A 13,420-nucleotide genomic window follows, 5' to 3' on the forward strand; every position below is an offset into this window, starting at 1 on the left:
TTGGAGAAAATGAATGAGTCTTCATTGGCAGAAGCTGAAAGGAGAAACATTTGGGAATAATCATTGAAGATGCCCTGAAAATATTTAACCATTGTGAAGCAGCTGTTAAGTCACGTCATGTGGTGGTCACATTTGGAAAGCATTAGACTACAACACAGAAAACATTATGCTGACATGGTATAGGCCAATGATAAAGCCAGTTCTGAAGAAGTGTTTCTGTTTTAATTGCCTTACTCTGAAAGAACTCAGAAATGGTTCACATAAGAATGACCAAGATTATTGAATTACATGGACATTACAATACAGCGAGTTGTTCAGCCAACAAATTTTTACTGGTGCCCATCCTTCTCAAAAGTCCTCTGTTCTGTTTCTGTATCCTCTTTCTCTCAAACATCTTTCAATGATGTGGAGGTACCAGTTTTGGACTGGAGTAGACAAAACCAAAAATCACATGACACCCGGTTATAGTCAAACAGTTTATTTGAAACCACAATATTTTGGAGCCCTGCTCCTTCCTCAGGCAGCTAGCGAGAAAGAATACATTGGGCACAGAATTTGTAAGTAAAAGATCAAAGAGTCATGGCTATATTGAACAAACCCAGATGGCTTCTAAGTCTTTAATCTGTAAGAATGGAGATGCAGGTTTCGATTGACTAATACGTAAATCCCAGAATTTCTTTCAAGTCACTGCCCCAAGATAACTGAAGGTTTTATCATCACTATCTTATGGTCTTATGATACTTAAATGTCTCCAAGCCTCCACTTTAGTGAAGGCATTATAAAGGTCAGAAAATGCATTTTAGGTGTGAGGCCTTGTTTTAAGACTGTGTTTATGTCAGAGCAGATTCATTTACAAAGTTTAAAAGAAAGAGAGAGTGTCTGTGAGTATGCTTGAGAGAGAGTTTATGTGAATATGAGGGATTATATATGTGTGTGTGTATGGTGTGTGCGTGTGTGACAGTGTGTGTGCGCTTAAGAGAGAGTGTGCGTGAGTGTGAGAAAGTATTTGCCTGTGAGAGGGTGTGAGTGTGTATGTGCGAGTGCGTACGTGAGAGAGAGCGTATATGTGTCTATGTGTACAAATGTGTGTGATAGTGCATAGTGTGGTGGAGTCACCTGAGTGTGACATGAAATTTCTAAATTCTGAAACTGATTTATTAGGGCAATCTTACTGCAATTTTATTTTGGATGTTGATTAATTACCCCTACACTTCAACAACTAGATGATGCCTTGGACGTATTGCTGACTGTTACTATGTTTCAGCACTGATTGGACACAGAATGGTGCAGGTAAATGAAAATGTTTTCATTATTGGCAGTCATTTCTTTTTAATTATCAATAGATTTTAAATACCTTATCAACCCATGTTATTTTTCACAAATGTGCTTGTTAGCATTAAGATCACAATCTTTGCAGAAGTTTTGTAAACCTCACGAGACTCTCTGAGTGATCGTAAAGATAGGGACACCTTCTACTATGTCTAGTAAGTGGCAAAATACAGGGGCTATCTTTTGCCAGCTCCAAATCTGGACAGTTATCTGGATTGAAGGGTGCACAGGGTAGAATTGCATTTTATCTAGTTCCTGTTTTACAAGCTAATATAAAATATAATAATGTATGATATTTTGTTTAGACATGACTTATTACGATGCACATCAGTTCTACTCATAATATCCGGAGTGTGGAGTACCTATACGTTAAGCTTAGTTTTCACAGGGTTCTGAATTACTAATGGGTGAACCAGCTTATTCACTTTATAGAGGAGTTGTTTATTGTGTAGCTGAAACTACCTTTTTAGCCTAAAAATCCCCAGTTGTGGTGCAATATGTTCCCAGCCTACACAGCCCAATGAATCTAAGCTGAGTGAAGCTAGCCAGTTGCCTTTTACTGCCTGTTTTGGTGGGATGTCAGTCAGGCCCAGTCACTGTAAATTCTCATAAATAGCCACCTGTACATAAAGCTCTTGTCTGATTAACGTTAGTAACACCAGCATGATCAGATGGTTTGCTTGTCCCCTTCACGTCAAAGTCACAAATCAATTATTCAATAAGGTGAGCAATTACACTAATTTCTTCTTTGGCTGGCAACAGAGGCAGTTTGGAAAGGTGACACAATTCAACTATCTCATGGCTTCCCAAAAGCTCATAATTAAACCTGAGTTGCCATTTTGAGCTCGTGGATGATTTCCTTTACAACATCAATAGCCAGCCTGCCTAGTACTGAATTATGAAACTTTCCTGTTGTCATTCTGCATGGAATTCTCTCTAAAGTTTTGAATTTCTTTTATTCCATTGAAGTTCGGCTTTATGCCTATATATTGCTCTTTCTGGTCTTGCTGGCTGGATCTAGTTATCTAGTTATATACTTGTATATTACTGGTGTTGTATTTTGCCAGTCTGCCTGTATGATTCTGTTTCAATCACACTGAGTGATTTTTTTGTTTGTAATGTGCTACATTTGTTAAAATCATGGAGACATTTAAATATCATAAGACCATAAGATATGGGAGCAAAATTAAGCCATTTGACCCACACAGTCTGCGCCACCATTCAATTATGGTGCATGATAAGCTTTTATTCCTCATATTTTCAGACAAACATCTTGTTGAAGAAATAGTTCCCATAGCTTCTACATATATCAGCATCAGCCCGCTGGTAACAGACTCATCTTTGAATTAGCAATTTGTGAGTTCACTGTAGAGATGAGCACCTACTCTGACTTGAGAAGTCAGTGCAATCCTGAAAGGGAGACACACTGCTGTACAGTAGAAAGGTCTGTCTTTTGGATGAAATGTTAAGCAGAAGCATCAGTTGCCTCTCCTAAACTGAACATAGATTATTCCATGACAGACAATTACATGAAAAAGAATAGGAGATGTGCAGTTGATTTTTCAATCAACTGTCTCAGAAGTGGGTAATCCAGTTGTTTATCTCACTGCAGTGTGTCCGACTTTGCTGTGTGCAAACTGACTGCTTTTCCTTTGCTAATGTAATCATAAAGACCACATATCCAAGGTCCTTGAATGGTTGTGAAGTGTTTTGCAACGTCCTGAGAATGAAAGGTTCAGATAAATACAGGTTCGCTCTTTCTTAAGGGAATGCCTGTGCAATATCTAAAGCAGCACATATGTATAAATATGGACCAGCAGCTGATTATTCAGCAGCTATTCCATAATCAGGCTGGATATTTAGAATGTTGTCATATCTGGAGAATTCTACTTTGACAGTGATAACAATTTCTCCAGACAGTAGACATCTGAGCAGGTGCAGCAGACGGTAAAGAATGTATGTTGGCCTTCATAGTGTGAATATTCGAGTACAGAAACAATGATGTCTTACTGAAATTATACATTGGTGAGGCCACACGTGGAATACACTGTGCAGTTTTGGGCTCCATGGAGCCCATGGAGCTACGGAGGGAATGTAGCAACGATTTACCAAATTAGTTCCTGGGAGGTCAGGACTGACATATGAGGAGAGATTGAGTTGGCTAGGATTATATTCACTGGAGTTTAGAAGAATGAGGAGGGGTCTCAAAGAAACCTATGAAATTCCAGTAGGACTAGACAGGTCAGATACAGGAAGAACATTTGTGATGCTGGGGGAGTCCAGAACCAGCGGCATAGTTTAAGAATTAAAGGGTAAACTTTTTAGGTCTGAAATGAGCAGAAATTTCTTCACCAGGAGAATGGTGAGCCTGTGGAATTCATTATCACAGAAAGTGGTTGATACCATAACGTTATGTGTTTTCAAGAAGAAGAGAGTTATAACTCTTGTAGCTGAAGGGATCAGGGATTGGGGGGGGGTGCAGGATCAGGGTATTGAGCTTGATGATCAGTCACAATCATATTGAATTATGGAGTTGACTCGAGGGTTGAATGGTCTACTCCTGTTCCTATTTTCTTTGTTTCTGAGGTCTGCACATGCATAATCCAGTAATGAATAATGATTTTGAGTGGGTAGTAACTTTTTCTCATCAACCTGGGCTAAATGAAGCATCACATCAATTGTTCCAATCTAGCATTTAATGGATTAATCCTGGCACATGTTTGGCATCCCTTGCTTAATACCACGCAGGTGGATCACTGCTGGCAATAGCTTATTGAGTCAGAGGAGGAGGTCTTAGTACTGTGTTTAAATGTAACAAACAGACTCTCACTTCAGTAAAGTCCATCTGAAGGAGCTAAGAACATCGTATAATTCATCCTTTCATCAGTGGAGGCTGCATCGTACAGAAGTTATATTGTTTATTAAACATTAGTGCTATTCATCTGTCAATCATGTCATCTCACTGCCTGTGTGTGAGTCACACAATGAGTACCAAACAGTAAAACATTTTAATTTCCAAACAAGCTGAACTTAACTCTTTATGACAACAATATGAGAACTCCCTTCAATTAAAGGCAGAACGAAACATTCCAGCTTAGTGAGAATGTTAGTGACATGCAAGGGAAGCATATAGCCTCAGTGAGATGCAGTGGAATGGGAATAAGACTGAAAAGCCATTATAATGAGTCAATGGGCGGCCTGAGAGATGTGGACTAATAGTAAAGATACATGGTAATGAACATGCTTTGTTCAGACACCAAAATTATGGTGCCCAATATGTATTGAAAGAAGAGGAAGTGATAGTCATTGAATAACATAAAAATATCACATAGCAGGCTGCAACTCCAAGTACTGATTAATACACACAGGCTTCTTTTCAAAGAGGTTAGTTGAACATTACTACCAAATTCTATTCCATAGCAGTGATAATGGGGCTGTTTACTTGCTGTTCCAGCTTAACTTTTTGTAAGAATTTTAAAAAGACAAGTTTCTTTTTCAGCTCCTAATATCTATCCATCAACCTAGCTGCTCTTTCTGATCATTAATATAATTCCTCTTTCCACTTCTACCCCACCTCTTCTTCAGCCTAGATGCTTGTTCTTCCCACCCTCCCACACAAGCTATCATGAAGAGGATCAATCTTGACATTGATCAGCCTTCTACATCTTTCAATGGTGGAACAGTCTAGGACAAGGGAACAAAACATTAAAGTTGGAGCAAGACCATTCATGAGAAAAGTTAAGATATATTTCTTCCCATAAAGGGAGACAGAAATGTGAAAGACTCTGCCGTAAAAAGTAGTTGATTTTAGCTTTATTAATAATTTATTCTGAGATTGCCTGGCTAAAATCCATCAATAAAACAAATAGATACAGAGGCAAAATAAGTAGATGGAGTTGAGAAATAGATCAGCAGTGATTTAACTGAATAGCAGATCTCATCGTATAGTCAAATTCAAGGGGTTGAATGGCCTACTTCTGTTCTTATGTCCATATGTTCCTTCATCCCAGCTGCCAATCCCAGTAAGAATTGCTGAGGTTCCTGCTGTTAACTTTTAACACCATTTGCCATTTTCAAAATTTGTACTTTAAGAGAAATCACATGGTAGTAGGTCACAATATCACAATTCACTGTTACAACAACAAAGCTCAGGACTCTTCAGAAGCAGAATCTTTAGGTGCAATGCAGTGAGGAGGGGATTGACCTGAGCACACAACAGATTGGTGTGAAGTAGAAATGCATTAATTTGCCTTCTTTCAGAATGAAAAAGTAAGAATGTTCAGTGTAGAGACTCAGAGCTCTGAGAAGTGACATCTTTCACAATATCCGGAAAACCCTCACTTCACAGGTGTCTCATCCTGGCTGACCGATGCCTAGTTTCTGATTTCAGCTTGGTGCTCACTACTGCTTTGCCACCTGGTACTTGCCTTTCGTGTGCCAATCCTCAGTATAGTAACCAGCAAAGCAGAAGAAAGCAGTCAGAATCATTCCATAGACCTGGAATGACAACAGAAATGCAGGAATTAATATCAATAATTAACAATGAAATTGTTTTTAAAAAGTCTTAAGTTCTATCCTATTTCCTTTTCAATTCCAACCTCTTAATTGTGGCCTCCAGTACTTGGTGTTAGAATTTTCCATAATGGTGAACAAATTGCCACTACTTATAAAAACCCTGCCACTTAAAAATGTATCCCCTATCCTTTAACTGTTTTTTAAAGATTTACTGTTTGGTGTGTATTTCTTTTTAGTTTGTCTGAAATTGTATGACCTCCCATTTCATTTTACACATACTTGCCTACCTTTGTCTAAGCCTTTTATACTTTTTTTTCAGTCAACCACCACTCCACGTTTGTGTCTTCTGGAAATGTTAATATTTTAGTTTCTGCTCCCAAGTAAAGTGACTATGGAAATTAAAGGTAAAATCACCATAGTCTTACCAGACCATAGGGCTGCTCCCTCATTAGAGACAAATAACTGGTGGTGGTTTAACCTGAGGGTCTCCACACCTCAGGCAAGCAGGAGGTTGAGAAGGAGAGTCCATCATGATAACCTTAGCTGTTGTGGGAATTGAACCCATATGTATTGGCATCATTCTGCATTGCAAACCAGCTGCCCAGCCAATGTATTTGCACAAAAGTTGGCTCAGGACACCACCACTCATCCCATCATGTCTGTGCAGAAATGTTTGGACAAGAGCAGTAAAATTACAAACACTGGTAACCAAGCAATATCAGAATTTAACCTATCTGTTTTCTGTCCTTTAGTCAGTTTGCTGCTTTTGCTGGTAGTGATTGCCTTCATTTTAAACATACTGTCTATGTAATACCGTATTAAGACAACTAACTTGCATCATCAAATCCTTGGGTCCTCACATCCTGGACCTAGTACAGTGGTATGCATACACTGCACTTTCAAGATGCTTTGCTGTTTCCCAACAATGGGAGTTTTTCAACCAGTATCTAGATGATGGCCTGCATGATGATGAAAAGAAATACTTACTGTAAATAGATACGTGCTGAAAATGTGTTGCTGGAAATGTGCAGCAGGTCCATCTTTGATAAACAGATTGGTGTAGAAGCTTAATTGTTAACAGAGAAGATATTTAGAGTTTTTAAGAGGTACCACGGTGGCACAGTGGTTAGCACTGCTGCCTCACAGCGCCAGAGATCCGGGTTCAATTCCCGCCTCAGGCGACTAACTGTGTGGAGTTTGCACGTTCTCCCCGTGTCTGCGTGGGTTTCCTCCGGGTGCTCCGGTTTCCTCCCACAGTCCAAAGATGTGCAGGTCAGGTGAATTGGCCATGCTAAATTGCCCGTAGTGTTAGGTAAGGGGTAAAGGTAGGGGTATGGGTGGGTTGCGCTTCGGCGGGGCGGTGTGGACTTGTTGGGCCGAAGGGCCTGTTTCCACACTGTAAGTCATCTAATCATCTAATCTAATCATCTAATATCACCTGGCAAACACTGCATAGAAGTTTGTATCATATGTGTGACAAAGGATGGTATTAGAATCAATGGCTATGTCAGCCATGTATCAGCTGAGCAACATCCATAAATGCTGTGCAAATCACTCATTATTTCATGCAGAACCTATGTGGTTGCTGCCTGTTCATTATACAACTGAACAAGTTACATTGGCAAAGTCTCTGCTCAATAATGCTGTTCATTCAAATATCGTCTGATTTCATGGGTAGATCTGTTTTGTATCAGATGCCTCTTGTAGCTCTTACATTGTTTTCTAGCTAAGGCTATTTAGGATCACAGCAATTAACAAAATGTTGCTTTTACTTATAATAATACTCTCAACAACTTATTGTGGAGTTTCAGCCAAATATATTATTACTATTCTGATCCATTTCAGCTGTGATCTGATTTAATGGCAAAACATGCTGGATTTGCCAATGTCTCCATAATTATAATTTGTCATAGATGACTTTGATTATCACCAAATGACTGTAGAAGCAGGGACCCTGAACCATGGCACACTGGTCTGTGTATTGCCAAAGTGATTTTACTGTGCACATACCTATTTATAGGAGAAAGTGAGGACTGCAGATGCTGGAAATCAGAGCTGAAAATGTGTTGCTGGAAAAGCGCAGCAGGTCAGGCAGCATCCAAGGAGCAGGAGAATCGACATTTCGAGCATGAGCTCTTCTTCAGGAATGAGGAAAGTGTGCCAAGCGGGCTAAGATAAAAGGTAGGGAGGAGACCCTTGGGGGAGGGGCATTGGAAATGCGATAGGTGGAAGGAGGTTAAGGTGAAGGTGATAGGCCGGAGTGACCTATCCGCCCCCATCCCCATTCTGGCCTATCACCCTCACCTTAACCTCCTTCCACCTATTGCATTTCCAACGCCCCTCCCCTAAGTCCCTCCTCCCTACCTTTTATCTTAGCCCGCTTGGCACACTTTCCTCATTCCTGAAGAAGGGCTCATGCCCGAAACATTGATTCTCCTGCTTCTTGGATGCTGCCTGACCTGCTGCGCTTTTCCAGCAACACATTTTCAGCTCTGATCTCCAGCATCTGCAGTCCTCACTTTCTCCTGTAAATAGATATGTGCACAGTAAAATCACTTTGGCAATATATAGACCAGTGTGCCATGGTTCAGGATCCCTGTGCCTACAGTCACTTGGTGATAACCAAAGTCATCTATGACAAACTATAATTATGGAGACATTGGCAAATCCAGCATGTTTTGCCATTAAATCAGATCACAGCTGAAATGGATCAGAATAGTAATAATAGTCATAACATATTTGGCGGAAACTCCACAATAAGTTGTTGAGGGTATTATTTTAAGTAATAGCAACATTTTGTTAATTGCTGTGATCCTTAAATAGCCTTAGCTAGAAAACAATGTAAGAGCTACAGGAGGCATCTGATACATAACAGATCTACCCATGAAATCAGACGATGTTTGAATGAACAGTATTGTTGAGCAGATGTAACTTGTTCAGTTGTAAAATGAACAGGCAGCAATCACTTAGGTTCTGCATGAAATAATGAGTGATTTGCACAGCATTTATGGATGTTGCTCAGCTGATACATGACCGACATAGCCATTGATTCTAACACCATCCTTTGCCACACAAATGATACAAACTTCTATGCAGTGTTTGCTAGGTGGTATGGTACCTCTTAAAAACTCTAAATATTTTCCCTGTTAACAATTAAGCTTCTACACCAATCTGTTTATCAAAGATGCAGCAGTGATTGCTTGCCTTCAGCAATAGGAAATCTGTATGAGGAATTGTAGTCAGCGCCTGTAGTATATTTGGAAATGGGATATGAGGGTGAGTTCTAAATCTGCCATTGACTTTGATAGGGAGGTAAATCATGTACGTTGAAAACAGTTGATCAATTCAATATCACCCTTTAAAGTTATTCAGAAATGAAAATTCCAGAGGTTCTTATTCATCCAAGTGGTTTCCCACAGGTCCTGTGGAGTTTATATTTTTCATTTTACTCTGTTAACAATGACAGTTAATGATACTGTCTACACAGACAGAAATAGTCATTAGCATGTAGTTATCCTGCACATTAGTAGTAACCTTGATGATAACCCATTTTTCTTCAAATATAGTTTTCATTAAGTTCTGTCCCCCTAGCAAAATTCCCTACACTTTTCAAAATATCCTAAACGTATCAAAGACGTGCATCAAATTGATATTGCAATATAGCCCTCGATTGACATTACCGTCACAGTTCCCACCAATAGCGTCAGTACTTCAATGATAACCATAAGGCTAGTGATCCGATTCTCCACTGCCTGAAGACAATCCTAATGGACAAAACACATGGTTATAAAACTCACAATTGAAAGCCACTACAGCAGAAGCAATGCCTTCATTCTCAGCTGGGCTTAATATTTATCAATACGTTTCTACACAAATAAGCTAACTTTGCTGGATAAAGTTAGGTTGGCTTTGGTGGTCTAGGTAGGTCTCTCACCAAATGGTAGAGGCAGTAAAGCTGCACAGTTTGATGGCAGAAGCCAAAAAAAAGGGTTGCTGTTCATCTGGTGCAATTGGGGCATTTTTTCAGTCTGGAGAGTGGACAACTGGGTAGAATCAGAAAGGAGCAAAGGGATCATGGGCACAAGAGAGAGGGAATGCCAGGATGCTAAAGTGCAGTAAAGTCCAAATTTTATTTTGGGTGCAATCAGACAACTATCTTTCTGGGAAGGCTCCTAATCTCATTTGTGCTCATCACCCCTACTGTTGCACTTGGAACCTATAGCTCTAGCATTTCCATGCTCCTAAGTTTTCCCCTAGGATTTTGGGCATCCACCATTGTGTTAACAGAATGTTGTGAATTTAAATTCCACCAAATGATCTGAATTGATTATCTAGATTAACATACCGAAGTAGTACTGAGGGAGTGCTTTATTCCAAAAGATGCTGTCTTTTATGCGAGCTCTTAAACATAGGATAACCAAAGCTGTCTGATAGCGATCTTGTCACACTGTGCAGAGAAGAATCTGTTCAATAACGTGAGCAACACATGTCCCTCATTCATCATCATCAAAAAGGTTATTGATTTCATTACTGTTTCTGAGATGTCACTATGTGAAGAACAGCTGACAAGTTTGACTGCACAACAATGTCACTGCAGATCAAATTTATGAATGAACAATAGACCATTTGGCCCCTTCAGGCTGCTCAAAACAGATCCAACAATTGCTCAGGTATAAATATAATTGCTTGGTAGTACAGAACTTGAACATTTCTAAAATGAGACAAGAAGTCTAAGCTTTTCATCTTTCACTCATCAAGAGTATGATGCAAAGCTTGAAAAAAAGGGACACCATTTATATATCATGGACATCAGTACCCTCTTCTCTTGCTGTTTAATTTGATAACCCTTTATTTAATGAAAAACAGAAAGTGCTGGAGAAACTCAGCAGCATCTGTTGAGAGAAAAACAGATTTAATGTGAGTCCAGTGACACATCATTAGATTTGTCTGAACTATCAGATTTCAGGCTGAGATCTGACTTGTTTAGTAATAACGTCAGCTGAGATGAAAACACTATCCCTTCTTTTTCACTGTCTATTATTTTCCACATTAATACCTTTATCTATCAGCTTGTCTCTAATCTTTGATTTACAATATTCTCCTAAATTTTATTCCTTCCCAACTGTTTAGTTTTACCTTCTTCCCTAGTTATTCAGCTCGTTAGAATGTTATTTCATTATATAATAAAGACTATGATTCCAAAGGTTAACATAGGACTAAACCCTAACCATTGGAATAGGTGTATGCTTGATCTTGATAGTTTGTGGTCGTTTTTGGAGGAGATGGAAGGATGTGATTTTGGTCTGGGTTAAAACTTCCTGTTGTTGTGGGATGGGGGATTTATAATGTGTGTTCTTGGTTCCTAATCATCAGTAAAACCTAGCATTAAACTGGAGGTGGGTATTGCATAGTGAGATCCAGATGGGCGCAAGAAAAGGTGAGGAACTAGAGGATGGGAGTTAGAATATTCAGAGAAGATCTTGCAACCAAAATAAAGCTAAGCTTAAATACATATTTTCTATAAGTGGTGCTATGTAAAAGGGTTAAGGATTACAAAAATAAGTTCTCTTGGGAAAGACAGGAGTTCCCAGCCTATGTGGGCAGCCACATAACTGACACTTGCCTACACGGTTGCAATTCAACTCAAACAATTGAATTTCCCTCCCACATACTCTGAAATAGCCAGTGCTTAAGGACATTGCTTGGCATGATCCCTCATGTTGCCTGTAATCCTAACATGTTCCCTCCTGCTGCCTCCTGGTCCATACAGCTGCTTCTGATCATTGGAACAATCACTACTACTGCCTGTTATTCTAAATCCAGACCCCACTATTGCCTGTTATTCTAGATTCAGACCCTACCACTGCCTATTATTTTAGGCATGGTTCCAATTGCTGTCTCTAATCCTTGACATGGTCCCAACTACTGCCTGTCATTCTAGATACGGCCGCAACTACTGTTTCCAATCCTAAACAATCTCCAACTGCTGTCTCTAATCATGAATGTGTTGCTTCCAGCACTAGTCACTGTCTCTATAGCTGTGTGAAATTATCTGATCCCTACCCAATTACTGTCACTAATCCTGGACATGGTCTCTACAGCTGTCTGTGATCCTGAACATGGTTCCTACTGTCATAATCCTGGACCAGGTCCCTACAGCTGTCTGTAATCATCAGCATGGTCCTTATAGCTGTCTGCAATCCTGCAAAGGGTCCCTATAGCTGTCTGTAATCTTGTTCATGGTCTCTATAAGTGTCTCTAATCCTGAAAATGGTTCCTGTAGCTGTCTCTAATCCTGAACATGGTATGTATAGCTCTTTGTAATCCTGCACACAGTCCTTATAGTTGTCTCTAATCCTGAACATGGTCCTTATAGCTGTGTGTAATCCTGCACATAATCTCTATCGCTGTCTTTAACCTTGAACGTGGTCCCTACAGCTATCTGTAATTCTGCACGTGGTCCCTACAGCTGTCGCTAATCCAGAACATGGTTCCGAAATCTATCTCTAATCCTGGACACTGCCCATACAGCTGTCTGTAATCTTGTTCATGGTCCCCTATAGTTGTTTGTAATCCTGCACATTGTCCCTGTAGCTGTTTAACCTTGGACATGACCCCATAGCTGGACATGATCCCTATAGCTATCTGTAATCCTAGGCATAGTGCCTACAGCTGTCTGTAATCCTGCACATGGATCCTTTAACTGTTTGTAATCTTGGACATGGCCCCCATAGCTGTCTGTAATCCTGGACATGTTCCTTAGAGCAGTCTACAATCTTGGACATGGTCTCTATAACTGACTATATTCCTAGACATGGTCCCTATAGCTGTCTATAATGTCAGACCTGGTCCCTATAGCTGTCTGTAATCATACACCAAATCCTTAACACTGTCTTTAGTTATAGTTCTTGCCATACCTTTAGATGAGTACCTTCTGCAAAGCATGTTTCATTCTCCACACTGTTGTAGTGACTAAATGTTGAGTTTTTTCCACAGCAAAAAAACTATAAGAGAATAAAAAAGGATTGTTTAATTAGCTATGCCTCATGATAAAATACTACAACTTCAGTAGTTCTGAGATTTGTTCAACATATTAATTCAGAAATATGATTAAATTCCATGTTAAAAGTGAAGCTGAATACATTCAAATGATTCAGGTTCACATAACTTCTGTCTGTGTACAATTTCATTGATACAATCTAAACTTTTATTCGGTGCTTTAGAATCGAAAGATTTGAAAGCATTTAGTTCCTTTACCCCCTAATTTCCTCATTTTCCTTTTCTCTAATCCTGGAAGATCTGACTTTGTTGTTGTCATTGTCAGAGCATTGGTACCTCTCCTAGGTCTTCATAAATAAACAAAAAGAATTACTAAGATATTCATATTTTGAAAGCATCACAGCCAGACATAGTTACTTCCTGCTTCAACACTTACACAACACGTTCATTTGAACTCTAGTTAATTCTTTCCTAACTAGGGCATGAGTACCAGCTCTACAACTCCAACTATAGTAAATTCTTAATTGGATTTCCTTACTCAGCAGAGTCCAGAGATGGAGTTCGGAGCTTCTGGCAT

At 39.5% G+C, this 13,420-nt stretch overlaps 1 protein-coding gene across 1 annotated transcript in view; it reads right to left on the reverse strand.

Moving 5' to 3' along the window:
* Positions 1-516: 516 nt before the first annotated feature.
* The window catches only part of LOC140493533 (tetraspanin-32-like), a 78,053-nt gene continuing 65,149 nt past the window's right edge, over positions 517-13,420 (reverse strand). Inside the window, exons 6-8 of the mRNA XM_072592073.1 lie at positions 12,762-12,848; positions 9,525-9,608; positions 517-5,826 (exon numbers count right to left, since the gene is read on the reverse strand). Of these exons, the coding sequence (XP_072448174.1) occupies positions 5,731-5,826; positions 9,525-9,608; positions 12,762-12,848 (267 nt within the window). The 3' untranslated portion in view covers positions 517-5,730. The remainder of the gene's footprint in view (positions 5,827-9,524; positions 9,609-12,761; positions 12,849-13,420) is intronic.

This window comes from Chiloscyllium punctatum, chromosome 22, assembly GCF_047496795.1.
Source record: "Chiloscyllium punctatum isolate Juve2018m chromosome 22, sChiPun1.3, whole genome shotgun sequence".
Taxonomy (NCBI): Eukaryota; Metazoa; Chordata; class Chondrichthyes; order Orectolobiformes; family Hemiscylliidae; genus Chiloscyllium; species Chiloscyllium punctatum.